We start from the raw sequence: 21,891 nt of genomic DNA, 5'->3' as shown, positions 1-21,891 counted from the left end.
CTCCTATAGAAACAATCAATATTTGGAACTGTTCAGTAAAATTATTCTGTAGTCCTAAATCCAGGAGCCTGAGTACCTAGTCTCTGACTTCCAAGCTCCAGTTAGTGATGTAGCAGTGCTGACACTCGGGCTGACAGTTTGAGCCGGTGGGATCACTCCTTGGGTGTGACAGACATGCAAAATCCAGACTCAGAAGTACTGGAAGTAGTCAAACAAAGTAACTTCTGAGTTGGGTAAATGAGCCTGCTTACAGCTCTTCAGCTACTTTTTAAAGAGTAGCTTGCAGTTGTTAAACACAGCCTGGTTGGGTTCTGACCTCTCTCAGGCTCCTGTGACAATCGTGGAAGCAACTCAAAGTGGAATTACTGCTGTAAAATAGGTATCTGGACAACATAGGTTAATCTTGGGGAAAGAAAAGCAGTAGCAGTTGTTGATGATAGTGATGATGTCTCCAGAATCAGTAATAAGTCCGTGAGGCATTTTGGTAAAAGACCAAGTAACAAGTGATACAAAAGCACCAGTTTCTTGATATATAAGGCTGTGATTTGTACTTTACTTCTCTGAGGTTGTTGTTACAATTTGTCTCTTTCCAGAGGTGGTTGGATCCAAACAAACCTATCAGGAAACAATTAAAAAGTGAGTAATGTATGTATTTTGTCAATTCATCTATTGTTATTATGCTATTTTTCCAGGGTGCCCTGATTAATTAGAAATAACTTTTCTTGACCATAGGAGGATCTCCTCACAGTCTGAACTTCAGAGTTAAGTTTTTTGTAAGTGACCCAAACAAGCTCCAAGAAGAATATACAAGGTAGGTCTGGTTGCTTTGTCAAGATAATACTTCTCTAGAACAGTCATTAATTTCTTTAAGGTATAACATGGAAATTTTCTTTTAACTCGTTCTTGTTTTATGTACAAACTTCTAAGTTTTGTCTAATAATTACAGATATGAGCTATGCAGTTGTACCAAATCAATATACAAAAAACCTACGTGAATAAACTTATGAATTTATATGCAAAGTGAAGTAACTACATGAAGCAAATGCTACCAAGTAGAGGCAGAAAAAGGAAAATAGAGAAAAGAAGAAAAACTTAATCCCAGTATTTACAAATAAGTACAAATTTAATTCTATCCTTCTTTGTGTTCTCCTTTGTGACTAAAAAATTGCTGAGCATTATGCATTTTTTCCTCCCCAATTTTCTACTTAGAACTAATAAAATTAATCTCTCTGTGGTTGTATTTGTAGTTTGAATCCCGTAAGCTTATTTTGGTAGCAGTGTGTTGAAATCTGTTAAAGAAAATGCTCAGTGTGAATCAAAATCAGAGGCTTGTGAATTGCAATTAGTCCCTGAAGAAATGCCTCAAATTTTCCATATTTTTAATTACCTCTGGCCCTCTACATAAATGGCACGAATTGACAGATTTTGGAAGTCAGCCATTCTGAAAACAGGTCAGCCCCATTCAAAAAAATTGAGGATAGCTTTTGAAACCTGAGTACCAAAACTGTGATGTTTTGAATCCACATTTGTTTATCATTGCCTTTAATTTGTTATATTTTGGACAAAATTCTGCACATATCTATGCAGACAGAATTCACTAGAATGAGTCCCAGAGATTCTATATGAGACTTTGTTTTACTGAAATATTTTTTCCAGGAAAATCTAGCCATTTACTCTATCAAAATATTGAACAATGAAAACATATTTTTTTAATTAAGGGAAAATATCTAATATTCCTGAGGAGATGAAAAAAAGGATAAAAGTTAATCAGTGTGAAGTAAACCATAAAGAAGGAGAAAATTGGAAAAGTGTTATTCTGTAAATACAAAGCTATAAACACAGCTTTCTTTTAAATGAGAAATAATGTATGATTTCTGTATGTAGGTCAGCTCTGCCTTTTTTGCTAATAGGCCTAATTGCCCCTGAGAAAATGAATTTGTATTTGGAGTTATTATAAAGAGAGAGATATTATCCATGGACTTCTTTGGAGTGAAGTTAGGATGCCATGCCACAAATACAGCTCCTTTCACATAATCAGTATTTCCACCTCAAAAAAGGGAAAGAAAAGAAAGTGCGAACTTCTGACAATTCTGGCTGAGGCTGAGACTGTTCTGAAATGCTCAGTTTTTATAAATTCCATGAGAACAGAGGAGTGGCTCAACACATGAAGCAGTATGAAGAAATGTCAGGGAAAGGTTCAGTGTCTTGTTAGCCCTCTGCATTCACATGAGCGAGGCAGCTTTGAATGCCCCAGGTCAGGAGAGGTCAGCAGGAGCTCAGTGTGTGCTGAGAGCTTCGCTTCAGGACCTTGGCTGGGGAGGGAATGGAGCTTCATTAGTGCTTCTCATGGCAGGAAGAATTGCTTATTAACGTTGACTCCATTAGCAATAATTCCATTCTCCCCTTTTCTAGCTATAGCTATATAAGCAAGATGAAAACACAGTAATGCAGTGCTGCCTTTGTGGTTTTAGTGGAGTCTGTTGTTCAGGCTTTTGCAGATCTGCTTTGCTAAAGCTTCTATTGATGTCCCATTTTGATCAATAATATGTGAGGCCTCAGTGTTCAAACTGGTGATTGGCTAACAAGCCATTAACCTCACTGTTCACTGAAAACAGTGGACAGAAGATGAACTCTGCTTGGCGTCCCTTAATCAAGATGTCCTTTAAGTACCATGAAATATTTCTAATAAAGCTTTATACCAAAAAAATCCAAATAAAATGGAGGTGCAGCTGTAAATTTGTGAAGAGATGCTCAGGAAAAGCATGCAAACCATATCCATTTAATATATAAATTTAACTTGTAATTTATTGCATTTTTTAATCAGTAAAGGAATTTGCTTCATCTATTTTTTTTTCAGTATGCATTTTAAATATTTGAAGTATTTGAGATCCCTAAAGCCTGGCTAATGTCTGTTTTATCTTCTTATGATTAATATCTTTTTAACGAAACTTCTTGCCTTTCTAATCAATTAAAGAATCTCTAGATAGTTTTGTAGGGGTTGAGCACATGGACTAATCTTTGCTTGAAAGTTCACAAATGTTTTCCCTTACATTCTTACAAACATGGAATGTTTCACCTTTCTATTGTTATATAGCTTATAAATAATTTGATTTCTTTGTGAGTATTTGTAAATGTTTGTGTAAGACTTTAAGTGGTAGATAATCCCCTTCCTGAAGACTACACAGTTATGAGAAGTCATGTTATGTGTAATAAAGTGATATATTTTGGCTTTAATTTCTTAGTTGAAGTTGTTATTGGGAAATAAGTATTTAATATTTAGTGCTTTTCATAAGTGATATTGGTCTTTGTAATGAATGGGTATAGCCCAGCTTTTGAATCAGAACTACACAAAGGAAGCCAGGTGATTATTATAATAGCAATAATGTAGGGTTTAAATTTATAAGAAAGCAGGAATGATGTTTAAATTTGCCACTCAGTGACACTTTTATTAAAAATTTTAAAAGGCATTGGAGACAAATTCTACAGCAGCTTTTATGCTCTGTTACAAGGATTTTTATTCTGAAAATTTAAGCTTTTGCTAACATCCTGCCACTTTGATAAATCTTGTTTGGTTCCCCACTGCAATCTCTAGTTCAGTGAAGCTTTGTAGCAGGCATGATTTGCCACTTTTTGTCCAAGATTCATTCTGAGATGTTAACAAAATATTTGAGTTTTGTTGGAGAAACAAATTAAGTAATTTAGAGGGAATTTTGTACTTTCTAGCTTGTTGGAGTTTTTAAGTCATGGTGTTTCTGGTGCTCCTTTTTGGTGGGAAGTAGTTTGTGTTTTAAAATGTTTGGCTGTTCATTTTCTTATATTAATCTCCTTCCTGATTTGAAAGAGTGGGTATGAAAAAACTAGATGAACTTCTAAAACAAGTTTTTTTCACATCATAATGTAAAGAAAACTTTAGAAGCTCAAGGGAAGTTAATTGAGAGGTGTTTGACACAATGGAGTCCACAGCATTTGTAATAACAATGTAACTCAAAAATACTAAGAATAATTAATATAAATGAAAACACAGCAGGATCAAATACTCAGAATAAATTAGTTCTGTCTGTCTGGAGTACAGATCATTCTTATGAGGGTACCTCCATGTACAGGTGCAAACTTCAACTTGTGGTTGCTGTATAAAGCAGGAAAAATGTGAAATTTGTAGCCTTTTAGTGAAATATGAAGTATAACTTTATAGCCTGTAAGTAATTTAATTTACCAAGTTGTATTATTAGTTTAGTAAGCAAAGTTTCATTTCTTTCCTATTAGAGTTTAGGAAATAGCATGCAAAATGTCAAGTGTTAGTTTTATACTATCTGAAAGCAAATTACATTAAATTGATGAAAAATTATGGAGAAATTTTATCTTTAATAATAGTGGTTTTTTGTTTGCTTTTCTAAATAAGGTACCAGTACTTTTTGCAAATTAAGCAGGACATTCTTACTGGAAGGTAAGACATTTTTCTTGTGTTCAGGATTAAATGCAATTCTGGGCAAGGAAAAGTTCATAATGAGAGATTTTGCCTGCAAAAATAAAAAACATATTAAGAATAAATCACTGTCTATGCAAGTGGAAATATTTATAATAATTACCTGTCAAATATGTCCATAGACTATAAAAGACTAGAGTTTTCACAACAGCCAAATGTCATATGAAATAGGTAATTTTATTTATTTATAATTTTCAAAACAGATTGCCCTGTCCTTATAATACTGCTGCTCTTCTGGCTTCCTATGCTGTTCAATGTAAGTATAATTTGTGTTTGTGTATTTGCTAGTACTGAAATATATAAAAAGTCTTACTGATTAGTTTCTAAAGAATGTACTTTGTATAGCATTATGCTGTGGTGTTAGTGGGCATGGTGCTAATTTTCTCATGATTGAGGAAATTGATTGGTTGTCCTCCCCCCAGCATGATATGCTGAATTGGATACGGAAAAAATACTTAAAGCCACGCTGTTAGAAAACCCCAAATCAATACTCTTTTATTCCTGTGTATTCTGAGGCATGGAATTGTGGCTTTTGTTTTGAGAATGACACTAAGTATTTCCTAAGACAGTAAAACATTTTTAACACACTGTGCAGTGAAGCTCCAAGTAAGTGTGGAAAAGGGAGTTCTGGCCTTATCTGACCAGAAAGTTCAATACCCATCTTGGCAATTGTCAGCCATCCAGTGAGTAGATGAGTCTTGAAAACTGAGATTTAGTTCTCTTCCTCACTCAGTTTTTTTTTCATAAACTGAAATTAAGCAATCCCAATATATTCATTCACATTAATGTGTTTTTCTACTGTTGAAGATACTTACCTCCACATTAGTACTTTATATACTTCATATATATCAGAGAAACAGTATCCATGTTAATACTTTCATAAAAAATATAGAGTAATGTTAATGTCATGTTTTATGCATGGTTTTGCTCGGTGGTCACCTTTTTGTAGGTCAGTCAATAGAGCAGTTTCTCTTAAACAAAACTCCCACACTTCAGCTGCCTGAAAAATGTACTGCAAATGCTGTCATGCCATAGGATTTGTCTTAGAAGAGATAAAGAGACAGAGATAAAGTATTTGATAACAGGAAATATGAAAGTTTGATAACATTCTAAGGTTTTAAGAACAAAATATGGGTTTTTTAAAAAATATTGTAGAAGTGGTGGGTATGCACAGTGCACTGTATTTACATTTATCCATGACATTCTATTGCTATTTTCTTCAGCTTGCAGAGCTCTATCTAATGATTCTGTACCTGCCTATTAGTTAACTTCCTGGCTTCTCTATAAATACATGTAAATAGCAGATCTCAGTCCAGTATTTTGGATTTCATCAAGGAGTGCATTCTGTTATAAAACCTGGTCCAGTTTTCTAGATTTTAAATTATTAAAAGTAGGATCTGTTTGTGGTGTTTAAGTGACCAGAGGTCTTTCCTACTTTCCTTTCCTTTTCTCATCCTCCTGCTCAATAAGTGTCTTCATCTGCCTTGTCAGTGCTGCTAGGCCTGCCCAGGACCCCGTATCATGATATATTACTGTTATCTATCTACTTTTCTTTTTATGTTTCTTATCTATCACTGTTGATCTGTTACATGGATTGCAGATTTTTTTTTTTTTCTACTGTAGTTAGCCTCAAAGAATTTTAGCAAATGTTGTTTATATGTTGTTTTCTGACAAATGTGATTGTAATCTATTTCTTATAATTTTAGGAAAGTGTTACAAATTATCTAAACACACTTTTTAATAGTTTCAAATAGAGTAGTTTCAATGTAGGTGTATGTATGTGTACTTTGTTTCATACATACAATTTAATGTACAAGAAATATTTTTCTAATGCTTCTGAATGTGTCTTGGTGCAGAATGAGTGGCTGGATTTTGCAGATCTTCATGACAAAATAGCAGTTGTAGTGTTAAAAGAATAAAATTGTAATCACATGAAAACATGCAAAAGTAAAATAAGAGAAAATTGAATACTATCCTATATATATATATATATATATATATATATATATCCATATATATATCCTACTTTGTGCTAGCTCTAATGACAGCATTTATGGATTAATTTGCCTGATAATAATGAAACACTTTATGAACTCCTTTCATGAGTGCATAATCAAAGCCCTCTCTAAATCTCAATATTCACTGACAATGTGACTGTTTATTTAAAAGGAAAAATGGGAATCCAAATATCTTCTCTGTTTTTCTTTGCTGTGGATCATAAATTATGTGGGAGCAAACTCGTGTGAATTTGGGGGCATTGCACAATGCCAAGTACATCAGTGATAAACAATAACCTCTCTTTTTAATATTTTAGCTGAGCTGGGAGACTACAACCATTCAGAAAACTTGCCAGGCTACCTCTCAGAATATTCTTTCATCCCTAGCCAGCCTCAAGACTTTGAAAAAGAAATAGCAAAATTACATCAGCAGCACATGTAAGGATTTACATCAGAAGATACTGACTTTGTCAAATCCTGACTGCTGATGCTGTTCTCTTATATAAAACAAAACAGTATTTTTTCTTAAAGGTTTTGAGGTGGGTGGGTTGTTGGGTTTGTTGGTTGGTTTTGGTTGTTTCTTTTAAGATAATGTGATTTTTCTTTTTGTAGATTAAATACCTATCTAATAAATACTATTATGGTCTATATAGACTATCAGTATCTAAATTAGTGAAAGAATGAACTTGTTAAGTTAGAGGTTCTCTGAAAGCAGTGTTTGTGCATATAATGTTGGATATTAACTTAGCCGGATATATTTTCTTTAAGATTTTTTTTTCAGTCTTTGGGAATGTTCTGAGCATAAGGGCTTTGTTTTCATGATACTCTCACCATTAAAAGAGTTACTTTAGAAGTAACAAAGTCCTTTTCTTCAACATCTGCTCTTTCCTGCATGCGAGTCTCTGACCTTTCAGAAAGAGGAAAAGGCAATGAAGCAATGGAAAATATTTTTTTTCAATATGTAAAGTTGTGGTACTTTCCAGTGATGGTTCCTTCCTATTTTAGAACTTAAGTGCCTTTTGTTAGTTAAATTTAACAAAATGTAAGCAATATTTATAAAGCATTTGCTTGGTCACGTCATGTTGTTTGCTTTCAAAACTACAGAATGTTCCTTTAAGTTTGAGATAAAGGCTTAGAAAATTCCCTTAGCTGTGTTAAAGATATTTGAGTGAGTTTACGGTAATTTAAATTGCCAATGCCAAATACAGGATTGTAAAACTAATTTCCAGATTCTAGGGATCCACAAACATTTAAATGATAATGTGCATTAAAATAAAATGTATTGTGGGCTCTTGTCAAGACTTCTGTTCTTTTGGAAACGTAAGTTCTTTTCTGTTAAAATTTTTGCGTTATAGTCTGTTTATCATGAGAAACAAAATTCAGATGTCAGGGTGGGGATAGAAGTAGTAAAATGAATGCAGATTTTCTGTCTGCACTCATTGATGTGGGAGGTTGTGTTAGAACGTTTCTGATTTAGCTGCTTTCTTTCAGAGGGTTGTCTCCTGCAGAAGCAGAGTTCAATTATCTCAATACAGCACGTACCTTAGAACTTTATGGAGTTGAATTGCACTATGCCAGGGTAAGTTTGGATGAACCAGTGTTGCAATGTAAAAATATATTCCTCTGAGATTTATGGAAAAACACACTTTTCTTCTTGTGAGCCTTCCTGGCTTTTGCTGACAAGAGAAAATAAAAGAAAAAAATATTATCTTGTAAGGTGCCTAACTGGGACACTGGACACTGATTGAATATCCACTGTTTCACTATAGAGAGGGTATTTCTTTGCTCATATTTGTACTTAGTTATCTCTGTGTTAATCAGGTTGAGCTTTGTTGCCTTGAATGTTATATTGAGAGTTCTATATACCAGGTGCTTGATTAGAGTGCAGAGGTAGTTCAAGAAAAAAGTGCTATTTAAATATACAATATTGTTTGTTTTAGAATCTCTCCTCTCTGTGTTCTGAGATTGCAATTTCCTTCAGGTAGGAATTAAAGTTGCTGGTTGCTTTTAGTGTAGCAAATGCCAGTTTATTTGTGCTGCTATTCTTAATAAGCCGGAATACTCTCATATTTATTTCATCAAAGTTGGTGAAAGACAGAAGATCTGACTTGAGAAATTAAAATTTTGTGGTAGCTTACAAGGAACTCGGAGCAAACATTCAGGTTTGTCCTAAATAGGAGGGAAGAATTTAATTTCTTATTTGTCTGATTAGAACACATTACCTTCCACATTATTTTGTGTATTTAGAGCGAGATGAGAATGAATATATATGACGTTTCAAAAGATACTTATACTGTTCTTCAAGTAATTTTCTCTTTTCTTTTAAAGGATCAGAGTAACAATGAAATAATGATTGGAGTGATGTCAGGTGGAATACTAATTTTTAAGAACCGAGTACGAATTAACACATTTCAGTGGTAAGGAGTGCTGTTTAATGTTTTAATTTGCTATTTCAAAATGTTTTTACTACTCTTAAAAAGACTGAAACTTAAGTAGTTTCATATCATGTTGAAATTCATCTCATGTGCCATGGGGAATTTTGTGGGGGGGTTTTGTCCTGGTCTGCATGGTGTGCTGTTAAACAACTTTGAAACTGTAATGAAACTGTAATGAATTCCGTGCTCTTTTTCTTCAGGAGTTTGTAAGCATATTTTACTTTTAATTAACTATGTAGCTAGGGCAAGTGTGTTGGTAGGGCAAGTCTTTAAAGAGACAGGTGAATTGAAAAATACTAACCTGGAGACTGACTGCTCTTACCTGTTTTGTGACCTATAAATTAATTGTAGTGTGTGTTTGAAATTTAACATAGTTATGGTACTTGTGAATAACTGAGGTGGAGCATTCAGGATATTGTCATCTCTTCATCTGTAAATAACCATGTTCATTATATGATCATAAAAGTGCATTTACTGCAGAAAATCTTTACATCTCTAAATTCTGTAGAAGTGCTCTATAACCTCTCTCGTGCTCTATAGAGATTTCACCTTTCTGGAAATGCTTTTCTTAGTTCCTGCAGAAGTAACCTTCCTTTGGTTTCCTTGGAGTCCACTTTGACAGCCTTATTACTTCTGTTGCTGAGTTGCTGTAGCTGCATTCTCAGTGGGTGTAATATAAGATTGTCATAGCAGACATTAGTTCACCAGGAACAAAAGTTGTTCATTCAAGAGAAATGATCAGAACTGTTCATTTGCCACTGATTTTGCATTTTACTGATTTTGCATTTTTGTTTGCTGCTTATGTGTGCTTGATTTTTTCTGCAACCCAGTGAATTTCTGAGATATTCTGGTTTTCTGTGCTAAGCTTAGTCTCAAGGTTCATTGTAGGAAATTACATATTTTGTGATTTACCAAGATAAGAAACAGTGTCATTGGTTGAATTTTAGTTGATTTTTGGAGAGAAATAAAAAACAAAGCTATATCAAAATGTTATCTGCAGCCAGTACAACTGAATGTGGTGAACATTTTACTTGTATGCATTTGAAGGAAAGTAAGTCTGAGACATTTACAAAGCATTTAAATTTCTGGTCTTCATGGCTATTGGGTAAATTAAAACTGGAGCTTGCAATGATAAACCTGAAACTACTGTACCAGTCAGTCAGACTTGCCCTTATAATAGTGACACATTCCAGAAAATATATCCTTCATGTGGTGTGCATTTTGAGATGTTGGAGCCATTTCTGGGCTAAGGCTGCTTTATAAATGGAATGCTGTAATAATCAGGAAAGTTTTATTTCAGTCTGATTTTTCTGCTGTTATTTTTGGGAAACAGCAATAGTAGAAATAGGTTCTGTAAATCACACTGGCAAATTACTGAGTACGTACAATCTAAGTCATAATTAAGCTACACGTCATTAATGGAAGTTGGAGGTTTCTCTGAGTTCTGCTTCATATTGTTTGCATGCCAGGAATGCTGATCTAAATTCTTAGTGTGTTTTTTTGTGTATGTGTAATTACCTAAACAGTTCTTCTTTGTATTCAGCCATATCAGCTGACACCAGGGATATTAATTTCTTGCTGTGAAGACTATAGTTCCAACATAATTGGTCTTTACAAAAAAAAAAAAAAAAAAAAAGAACCACCCTTCCCCATGTCACACTGTTAGAGGCTTTCTTTTGCTATGAGTAATAATCTGAAATACCAATTTCCACAATATAGCTCAATAATAGACCTATTACCCTTTCTTTCTGTCCATAATCATGCTGTTGGTCTTGTGCCACTAGTACTGATACTTCTTTTTGCTTCCACTTATTGTTGCTCCTATGCAACTGGAGCTGTGTAGTGTCTTCCCAGTGCTTTATAGGTATAGTAACTATTTAGATACCTGTTTTTCAATACTCCTGAGTTTTGAGACAAGTGAGAGAATAGCAATACATGCATATGGGAGGAAATAAAGATTTAACTGTATTGCTTAGAGAAAACTCAAGTAAAATGTCTTTGCCCTCTCACTCTTAATTTTGTATCTTAATTGCTCATTTTGATCATAAGGAGAAATTAAACAGGAGGAAGACAAGTGAGGAATAGGGGAAAACAAAGACACTGCCTTTTATCCACGTGTCCTATTTGATCTTCCTATATTCTATATAGTTCTTCCTTTCCCTAAACTTTGCCACCAGGCACAGAGACCTGGGAATCCAAGGAGATTGAAGACCAAAGGAGAAGATTATGTAGCACATCAGCCTTTCCTTTGTTTCTAGACCACTAGTTCAGCAGTTTGAAATGTGTTTTTCTTAGCCTGTTGTTTGTGGTTGATGTATCTCTGAAAAGCTTTGTTGCCTTTTGCATCCAGTGCCAGTTGCACCTGCAGCTGTGCTGTGGATCTCCTAGTTTTATCCCTGAATAATTAGGTGGTACTGTGTTTCTCCTTGGTCATCTGATCCTGCTTACACATCTTGGACACTTCCTTTTGTGTTTGAGCCCAGTCAGTAGTTCTGAGTGCATCTGGCTGGCCTCTTCTGGTGCTTGCATCTTTTCTAGCACATCAGGATTGTTCTGGATTGAGAAAATTGTCGTTTAAGATTGACTAGCTGTCTTCTATTCCTGTGACCCAAAGGCAGCTTCTGTGGGATTCTGCCCACCAGAACTCTGAACAAACTGGGGTTTCCTCTCCTGAACCTGTGGTATAGTCTGCTGCATCCCTCCACTTCCTTTCAGATCTTTAGCTTGGCCATCTCACAGCTGCTGGAGCTCTGTTTGTCTTTGGCTACTAAATCTGGACAATCCTTTCTTGTTTGTGAGTTGGGCCACCAGGAGCATCTTCCCTGAGTGCCTGGTCCAGAACCTGGGGCAAAGAAGTCTTGCTCAAGAAATGTGCTGGATTGCTTATGTCCTGCCTTATCACCCTCCCAAGGGTTGGGGTGGCAAAGCCCTTGTGAGAACCAGGGCTTGGTATCATGAGATTCCTTCCACGTGTTTGAGTACAATCTGCATTTTTGACTAGGATTTTAAATATCTCTTTCTTTTTATTATTTAGGATGTCTAAGGTGACTGTAGATGGGAAAATCACACCAGGAAAATAATATTGATGCCTGTCTGTTTTTATGCTTTTCCTTGGATATACAGCATTGCCAAGAGTCAGAGAAAGGAAGCATAGACAGGATGCCTTTTCCTTGGGCTGAGTATGGATATGCTCATTCAGTGCCTAGCAGGGTATTAGCAGTGCGTAGGAACTCTTATCTGCTGTATTTTTTTGAAATAGCTGGGAAACAGCTTTGCTGACTCATTCCTTTGTACTTGAATGGTGGCTCTTTTGAATTGAGTTACACATTACTGGCTAATGTTACAGCTTTGAGTCTGTTCCAAATGGTTTCAGGCTTAAAAGTCAGCTGACCTCCCTCTGTAAGCCTAAATGATGGGATGACATTAAAACCCCATATGTATTATTCTTATTCTCTTTGAGTTTGTAAATCACCAAGGGTAGTAATTCCTTCTTTTAGAAGAGGAAACCCCTAAGAGTGAGAGATAGTAAATGTTTTTATAAATTGAATAATTGCTAAGTAAATGTGATATGTTGCAAAGTGTATGGAGGGCCATTTTTAGGAAAGGTATATATTAAAATGTTCTTTTAGTTGCACTATACACCAGTGTTAGAAAAATTAGTAATAACATACCTGTTGATTAGCTGCAGCCTAGTCTAATTTTTTTCTGTTTTTCCCACATGTTAATAATCACTAGTGTAATAATCACAATAATCACTAGTATATGTCTTATCCAATATAAGACCCATCCTATATTTTCCTTAAGCAATTTTTTGTCACAGGAGGTCCTAAGAAGATTGATGCATTGCCAGGGGAATAATTTTATTTCAGCAGATAAGATGTAATTCACCTTTAAGTTTCAAATCCTTGAGAAATGAACTCTGATAGCAAGAATTTGTTAAGAATTTAAGAAAAAAAATTCAACAAACAAATAGGAAAGTTATTACTGTTGCTTTTTTTTTTTTTTAATTGTTAACTGTTAAACTAATGGCAAATCTGGGAAAGAAAAAAGAATTGGGAAAATATGTAAATAACCATAATTTAAACACTAATGTTCACAGAGTGTCTTTATGTTACTGCAGATAAAGACTCTCCCAGCAAATTACGACATCCCACTTAGGTTCCTGCTCTGAATAATCCCCTGGAGAAAAATTGTCTTTATTTGATTTAGTTAAGATAATTTCTATATATAGATATCCAACTTGGATGTCTGTTAATGTTTTGCTCCTCATCCTTCCTGGCCTAAAGGGTTTTTTATTCAGCAAGTAATAAATATGCAAGTAGTAATTCCAGTCAGTTTGCAGTATTTTATCAGTTGTGCGTTTTTCAAGTACAAAAGTTACTATGTTTTTCTTTTTACAATTTGAACCTCACATTTTTCCTTGACCAAAGTGATACTCTTGTATATTTAATAAAATATATGGACTATCCTAATATTATATTTCTTTGAAGAAGTGTATCATTAGAGTGTGATGAAAATACAGCCTGTCTTTCCAATTTTGTATAACTGCTATTAGAGTGACCATCCAAAACAGTCTGGAATTAGTGTCAGTATTTCATATGTTTATAGATACCCTGAAAGGTGAACATGTCTGTAGGCAGATTTTTCCCTGTCATGTGATACTGTAAATGTTGTTTTCCTCCTAGTAGTTTGATTAATTTTTTTAAGGTTGTGAGTCCTATCTCTGTGCTTACATCTTATCTTAACTATTTTACTAAAACAAGTTCTGGTTATATTTAAAGACATGTAAGAACATAGAGGAAGCATGTCTTTCAGGGATCAGGTGAAGTTCAATGGATTTTTTTCATATTTTAAGGGATAATGAAAGCAGCCTCAGAAAAGACAATATCTGCCTGGAATGACCTGAGGATAGAAAAGCTCTTTGGGCTTTGGAATGGGGAAAAGATATCAAAATTAACAACTGCCTTGGGTTTGGGATGTAAACAAGTGAATTCAATGGATAAAGTAAATACAAGCTCATAAATTTCAAATTAGACAAACTATTTTATATAATCTTTGATATCTTATTTTTTGTCCATGGAAAGGAAATCTGTTCTCTTTAGAAAGTATATTTTCAGTAGGTGTATTTAAGCCTTTAATCATGATGCAGTGTATGAAATGTTTTAATATTGTGGATTTGTTTTTCATTTAGGTTGAAGATTGTGAAAATTTCTTTCAAGTGCAAGCAATTTTTTATTCAACTTAGGAAAGAACTGGTGAGTATCTGTCCTAAATTCGATCTGAAAGCAATGAAATTTCTTCTACTGCATGTCTGCATTATACTGACTGATACTATGTTGATTCTTGGTTTTGTCTGCAATTGAAAATCCAGCTTCTCCAACATTCTGGCCGTTTCATGTTTCAAATAGACCATTATAATGCTTTATAAGTTTTCTTTTTCATTTGATTTGCCTTATATTTTAGATACTTTTAGTTTTACATTTGTATGCAGGAAATGTAACTTGTTTATGTAAAATAAATGTGGAAAAGGTTGATAGTAAATCAATATTAAATTTAAATTTTATGAAAAACCAGACTCAAACTAAAGGTAGTGCTTAGTGCTGCTTCAGTTGTATGTATGCTTGTAAATTAAGGTTTGATAGACATGTTGATTTTTATTGTTCAGATTTGGTAATACTTGATGACTTTATTACTTATATTTAAACAGAAGAGATAAGAATTCCTTTGTAGTTCTAAATTACATATGGTGTAATTTTATGCCTACTTGGAGCTGAATGTCTCATGGTTTGAGGTGTGTGTTTGCTACCCCATGAAGCACCACTGGACCACTGAGCATTTAATTCAGCAAGAAATGGATTGTTCTGTGCCCCTGAGAGATGAGCTTCCAGGATTGTTCTGTGCCCCTGAGAGATGAGCTTCCATTACAGACATAACACTGGGGAAAGATGGAGGAATTTATTAAAAATATGACTACGTGATTAACTTGAAAGATTGGTGAAGAGGTTTTTTGCAGTTCTTACATCTGAAAGGATTTACTGTGAGGATGGTAAGATACTGGAACAGGTTGTGGATGCTCCAGCCCTGGCAGTGTTCAAGGCCAGGTTGAACGACCTGGTCTGGTGGGAGATGTTCCTGCCCATGGCAGGTGGGTTAGGATTTGATGATCTTTAAGGTGTCTTCCAACCCTTAATGTTCTGTGATTCTTTGATTGAAGACTTGAAATGCAGAGTTACGGACTAGATATAAAAGATGACACTAGGCAGAAATGCATCTTGACAACCTTAAGGCTGTTCCGGTTTTGGGACAATGTGGTTAAAGAAGAGAAACACCTTTTCTGTCAGGTCAGGCCAATGTCTGGTGGCTGGTATTAGTGCTGAAAACAGGAGTCATACAGGTGTACAACATGTGCATCTTAAAAGCAGATCCTTTAAAATCATGAACTGAGCAGGTCTCAATGTTAGCAGACATGATGCAACATGAGCAGAAAAGTGGTGATACAACAAAGGGGGAGGGGGAATGTTTTATTGGGGGGACACGGTATTTTTGTAAAAACCTTGCTGGAGCTACAGTCTTCTCAAAGGCAGTCTGAGGTCAAATTTTGTCGTGACACCAGTGTGTGTAACTTCCATTACAGTTGCAGGAAAGTTGTATTTGCATGTGAGATGAGAATTTGTTTTTTTTTTTTGGAATTCAGAAATTATGGACTATAGTTGTTTTCTGAATTAGAACTTGATGAAAATGCTGTGTTAGCAGAGTTGAGGATCTTGAAGATTAAGATACCTAGATATAAAATAGGATTGGATACTGTATAATTGAGTATTTCCTCTATTTTCTGCAGAAAAGAAATTGCTTATAATAGAAGGTAATACTAAGACAGCTTTCTCATCTTATTTCACTGTTACTTTCTAACACTCTACATATTGTTACTTGCATGAGAATGTAGTTTATATAATTAATGTGATTTCTCTTCTGAGACATCTTATCCAAGCCAACAAATTAAAAAGCCTTGTAGTGTTTTTCTTTAAACTCTGTGTATCAGATGAAAACTGGTGGCAAGAATTTAATTTTCATTTATTCCAAGTCATGAATATCTTAAGATCAAAGCGCAAATTTGGCTTCCAAAGAAGTCATACTTAAACTAATTGTTTAATCATTGCTAATATTAAAATTGTTTCCACAGTTACTTTCCCTGTCTAGAATTGTAGGATAAGATTCATCTCACCTATATTCAGCTTCAGTTAGGTTTAAGGAACATATTTTCTGAATCGTGATACTTGGCTCACCAAAGCTCATCCTTACATTTCTTCTGCAATAATCACATACAAAGGCTGTTACGTCTTGCCTGAACAGGAAGTATGTTTTAGGATGGATTAACTTGCTCTCTGGTGGTATATTCTTCCTTTTGCTTTTGTTTTTCCTCCCATTAACAATAAAGGGAGCCTGAATGACTCTCTTTAGGCAGCAGAAACTAGGTGAAGTGAGTCAGTGATTGCACATTTGGTATGTAAAATATCTCTGGTCTAGTGCTTTGAGTGCATATTTTAAATCACCTATTTATGATATGGCAGGGGAAATACATTCATGGTATGCTGATGATGTGTTTCAAACTGGTGTGTAAATATATAACAAATTATACATCTGAGAAATTGCATTTATTTGAATGCAAAACTGAGATCCTGTAGAATATTAAGTCAGTGGACTTGGGAAAGGAATTTTCCGCTAGTTTTATTTTTTTCCCAACAGGGGTATATACAGTTTTATATAATTCTAAAAAGATATTTTTCCAATATTGTTAGTAAGTATTGAGAGCTTTTAATTACAGCTGTCCTCAAAAATGCAAGTGCCTTATCTTGTAATCGCCTATTAAATTTATTCGCTGACTTGGCATGGCTTAAAGGCATCAACATAAGTAAAGAATTATTTGCCTACTTTTATTAGATTATATCTGTGTTTAAATAAATCACTTAAATGAAGTGAGATGAAGCAGTTGAATGTCTCAGTCATTTTCCAGTGGTAGTATAATACAATCTTGAGTAGAGGCTGGTGGAGTATTCTGACAATCATATGGCTGGAGCATATATCCACTGGAGTAGGCTTTTTTCCCCCATTGTGTTTTTATGATTCTGTGGGGGAAAAGCATGTTATGTGTAGGACTTCTTCATCCAGCATTAGAAGCCCCCTGGGCCATTACTTCAATAACATTTTTTTCCATCCTATCTTACCTTGTTCTGCCTGTTCTGTATGCTGCTTTCCTTACATGCTTTGAAGCTGCTTTAGAATAATTCAGTAGTTTTATTTTTCTAGATGTTTCCCTAAGCTTCTCTGGTTCTATTAGTTGCACCCTTGGCTGTATTAATGTCAATAGCCAGAATCAAGCTCTTAATGCCATTCAGCCTGTTTTGGTGATCTTGATTCTTTGACAGCCAAAGAAGCTGTTCAACATCTTTTGCTCTTTTAGAAGGCATATATCCATTGAAAAATTACTTGAGTCTGGAAGTAAAGAATATGATAGATTTCTGACCATAACCAAAACCTGATTTCAGTGAGTGGCCAAGATAATATCTTTTTTTTTTAATTTTAGGTCATGTATCTGAAGTTTGTGCTTTGAATTTTGTCTTTTTTTGACTGGCTTTTAGAAAGAATTTGGTCTGAAATCACAAAGTGGGCATGGGCTTACCTGTCCAAGTACATTCTTGATCTTCAGTAGCACTGGCATTCATTAGATGCCTACTTGATTGCTGCCTAATCCTATCAAAAAATGTGTATTGCTTTTTTTTTTTTATGAAGAGCAAATACTGCTGGCAGAAGTATATTTGCTCCATTTAAGCTTTCACAGGACTTTTGCCCACTATTTCTGGAAGATGCTGAGTATGGGGAGCATCTGCCATTATAAAGCACAAGTTTTTTTGTCTCTCTGAGATGGGGTAGAAAATTTCTGCCCTTTTTTTCTGGGATTTTTCCTTGTTTAGCTAAAGTAAAAGGGTCTCATTAGAGAGTAAGTTTTTCAACCCAGTTTCTTTCCTGAGCAGCAAGAGATTGGAGCAGTACTCTGGAGTTACTTTTTCAAGGCAGGCAAAGGTGGGTTTGAATGAAAAGCCCACTCTAGGTGCTTACACAAGTACTGAGCTGTTCTGTGTGGGAGGAGCACCAAAATCCTGTCTGTTTTTTTGTTGGGTTTGTATTTTTAATATTAGGAATCACAAAGATGACTTGGACTTCACTATATCCTACCTCTATTTGTCTTAACTGTAGTTTTGTGCTGGGGCCCAGGTTTTCATTCATTGCATCCCAGCTGCTTCACTCTTTCTCTGCATGGCAAGCAGACTGTTTTTCTCTCATTAATAAAAACCACAGACACAATTAGTAAGATAATATTTTTGGAGCAGAATCCTGCTGTGACTCTGACACTGTCTAACACTGATCTCAATAGACATAACCCCCTGAAAAGCCTGCATGTCACTATCAGACCATAGAGCATTCTGCATCTTGCTGGATCCTAGTGTTGTGAAAGCATTCTGTGGGCTGCAGGGCTGCAGTATACTGCCCTTTTACTTTATGTGCTTTCAGCTGAAGTACCATGGATATTACAAATGTCAGCTTGGAGCCCTGTGCTGAGCCTGAGCCCACGGTGATTCAAGTCTGCTGTTTTCCAGGAATACAGGGGCAGCCTTACTCTAAATCCAGCAGTAGAACCCAATCTTGCAACCCAGAATCATCAGCTAAAATGAATTTCAAATGCCCAAGTTACACTGGAATATTATAGAACCTTCAAGGGTGGATAGGGGAGGGATGAGTGCACTTAGGAGCCAATGGCATATATGATTCTTTACCTTAAACAATGTTTCCTAGCTGTAATTGAGATGGAGGGTAGGGTTTGAGGATCAGTTCTCCCTGCACAGCAATGAAAGCTTTAAAAGCTATGAATAGAACTATTGTTAAGGTACCTTTAAATCTCTAGCACACCAAGTTCCTGTGAAAGTGCTGTCTCGCATTACAATTAAGTTGCTCCTGCTTCAACTCCTTCTCATCCTGCCATACCAGCTCCTCCTTCATGCTTCATGTCTGATCTAGTGATCAGATGGTGGGATGAGATTCAGATCAGCTCGTTTTCTGGCATACAAACTAGGGGAAACAGCAGGTTATTTTTTTTCCCCAACCCATAATTATAATACTTTGAATGACATTAAAATGCATGATCACCAGCTCATGTAACTTGTCAAATTTTCATTTCCAACTGTTTAAAAGGCTGACAGAACATGAAAATTTGCTACATCATGATTACTTGTTGCTAGAATCTAAAATCTTAGCTGTTTCATTCTTTATTGGATCCAGAGGAAGGCAGTCCATAATTATACATAGTTGCTCTCTTGAAGAATAGTAATCAAATTTGTTTATATTGTTTGACTTTTATATTGTTAAGGCCTTTTATAATTGCATAGGTAATTGGCTTAATTTCTGTTATCTTGTTTCTGATTTCTAATTTTTAAATCATTCTGTTCATACGTCTAAAAAATACGGGGAACGGTTAGCAATACATGGAAATTAAAAACAGATATATAAGTAATCTTTATAATTGAAAAAAATATTATTTCATTTCTTGAATATAATTCCTTAAATTTCATCAATCAATACTTAGAATTTGCTGTTAGTTTAAAATCCATTTTATTTTGCCCTAAACTTGTCCTGTGGCTGAAAATAGTGTTCTTGTTCCCGAATAAAACACTGGGGGAAGAAGAGGAGGTTTCTGTGCCTTGGTTTCTCAGCAGATCTGAAGATGAGCAGACCCACAAAAGCTTAACTTGGAAAAGGACTTTACTACTAAGTTAAATCAGTTAAGGTGTGAAAAATGTTGGGGAGAATTTAGTACTGTGAAGAGAAAGAAAAATGGACCTATAGAGGTTGTTATCAAGCTCTCTCAACAGGCACAATAGCTTGGGTTGTTTTGCCATTTTGCTTCTTGCATTTCCCAAGAATCTAATTAATCATTTAGAAGTAAGAACTGTCAGTTGCTCTTGAGATCAATACTTGTTCCCAATCTCCAACTGCCACGTGTTCATGACAATTACTCATCTTAACTGTAGTTTTGAACAGAGAGGCACATTGTCTTTGAGCTCCCAAATAATGGAATACTTTTCACGTAGTTTGGGTCATACCTTTTAGACTTGTTCCTATATAACTAAACAGACTGTTAATCTTTGTGCAGGCTGTTTTTAATACAAAAATTACAAAGATATTTCAAAAGAGTTTGTTGTACATAAAGTTAATAAAAAATTAAGAGTACCATTTCAAAAATCATTATTGTAAAAAATATCTCAAAGCCAACAATATTTATTTTAGTTTCAAAAAGTACTTTGAATAATTCTTATGTGAAATACATTTTTCTCATTTTTAGCATGAATCTAGAGAAACATTACTGGGATTCAATATGGTGAATTACCGAGCATGTAAGAATTTGTGGAAAGCTTGTGTTGAGCATCACACGTTCTTCCGTTTGGACAGACCTCTCCCACCTCAGAAGAACTTTTTTGCACATTATTTCACTTTGGGTTCCAAGTTCCGGTACTGGTAAGTGCGGATTTGAAATATATGGGAAAAAATATGAGTAGTGAGCTCATCAATAAACACAGGGAATTACCTAGAATATACATTAAAACATAATTCAAATGGGTTTTAAATCCTGCAATTGTTCCCGTTCCCTGTTGGCCTAAGTTTCAAATGTCACTAATTTTTAAAGATAGCTTGAAAATACAATTATTATACTATTAGTGGTCATTATTACACTAGTGCTCTGAGATTGTCTCCCAAGCTGCATTTCTTGGCCTGTTCTCCTGCTGGGTTATGTTTATCTTAAAAGTATTGTCTCAAACCTTCAAAGTCTTTGACCTGGTCTTTTTCAAACAGTTGAGTCTCAGATACTGCATGCAGCAGCACCAACAAAACAGACCTAAATTAATACCAATTACAAATTGCTGGAAAGAGGTTGTACAAGTAAAGCCCACTTACCTACATGTATATGAATAGGAATTAGGTGAAAACAAAGGACATACATGTTCTGTTTCAAACCCAGAACTTTAGAAAATTAGGAGGAAATTAAATCCAAAACCTTTAAGGATGAACTTAACAGGCAAAAAGCTTGGAAGTGCACAGAATGACTGTGCAATAGCTATAATCCCTGTAATGCTGGAGTGGGTGGTTTTGGGTTTTGCCGGTTTGTACTTTTTATTTAAAAAAAAATTCTGTGCAGTGACTGAATTAACTGTTTCTGCAAGTAATGAAGAATGCCAGTGGTTTAAATTGTGCCTAAAACAGAGAATAACAGAGCTAGTACTAATCATCCATCTAGAATGGCAGTAGTGTCTGTGACGTACAAAGGGACATGATGAAAAGCTAGAAAACAGAATAACAGGCTATTTCTGTCACACTTGTGAATTGCATAAATCTATAAAGAGGAAAGTAATTCAGTGGCTAACTGTTTATAGCATCTGTTTTTGACCAGCATTCATAGTACCCATTTGAGAAACAGCATTCTGTGATCCTGAACAGTGTTTGAGACTTGATTCAATGTTGCTGTAGAGAATTTCAGGGAGCTTTTTCATTTCTATAAGGATTTTGAATCTGAATCATTGTGGTTACTATTACAGAATAGCTCTTTGATGATGATGTTCAACTTAAGTTAACATAAGATGAAAAGGGAAACTGCATAAAAACGAAGAAGGTCATTAATGTTGCTGGAACAGCCAAAAGGCTGGAATTTCTGCAAGTAGTTTGAGAGCTTGTTCAGAGGCAGCATAACAGGAATAACATGGCTCACAAAGAGAGGTTGAGGACACTAGACTTGTTTAATCTGTTGAAGAGGAAGCTAAGGGGCAATTCATCAGCAATCCTAAAGCTACTTCAAGAGTAATGTTAGTACTGATGGAGCCAAAGGTGCTGGTAACAGGCAGGTGAGATTTTGCCACTAAGGTTCTGGATGGAC

The 21,891-nt window shown here is 35.1% G+C and overlaps 1 protein-coding gene across 3 annotated transcripts in view; it reads left to right on the top strand.

Moving 5' to 3' along the window:
• The window catches only part of PTPN4 (protein tyrosine phosphatase non-receptor type 4), a 108,889-nt gene that overhangs the window by 47,288 nt on the left and 39,710 nt on the right, over nt 1-21,891 (top strand). For all 3 annotated transcript variants that reach the window (XR_013340360.1, XM_021526145.3, XM_021526146.3), the window contains 9 exons: nt 594-636; nt 733-811; nt 4,400-4,444; nt 4,687-4,739; nt 6,798-6,918; nt 7,972-8,059; nt 8,809-8,897; nt 14,107-14,170; nt 20,308-20,480. Coding sequence is in view for 2 of the 3 variants with exons in the window: in XM_021526145.3 (XP_021381820.2) it covers nt 594-636; nt 733-811; nt 4,400-4,444; nt 4,687-4,739; nt 6,798-6,918; nt 7,972-8,059; nt 8,809-8,897; nt 14,107-14,170; nt 20,308-20,480 (755 nt within the window). In the remaining variant the exon portion in view is untranslated. The remainder of the gene's footprint in view (nt 1-593; nt 637-732; nt 812-4,399; nt 4,445-4,686; nt 4,740-6,797; nt 6,919-7,971; nt 8,060-8,808; nt 8,898-14,106; nt 14,171-20,307; nt 20,481-21,891) is intronic.

The sequence above is a fragment of the Lonchura striata genome, chromosome 8 (genome assembly GCF_046129695.1).
Source record: "Lonchura striata isolate bLonStr1 chromosome 8, bLonStr1.mat, whole genome shotgun sequence".
NCBI lineage: Eukaryota > Metazoa > Chordata > Aves > Passeriformes > Estrildidae > Lonchura > Lonchura striata.
This window is presented reverse-complemented; position numbering and strand designations above follow the sequence as displayed.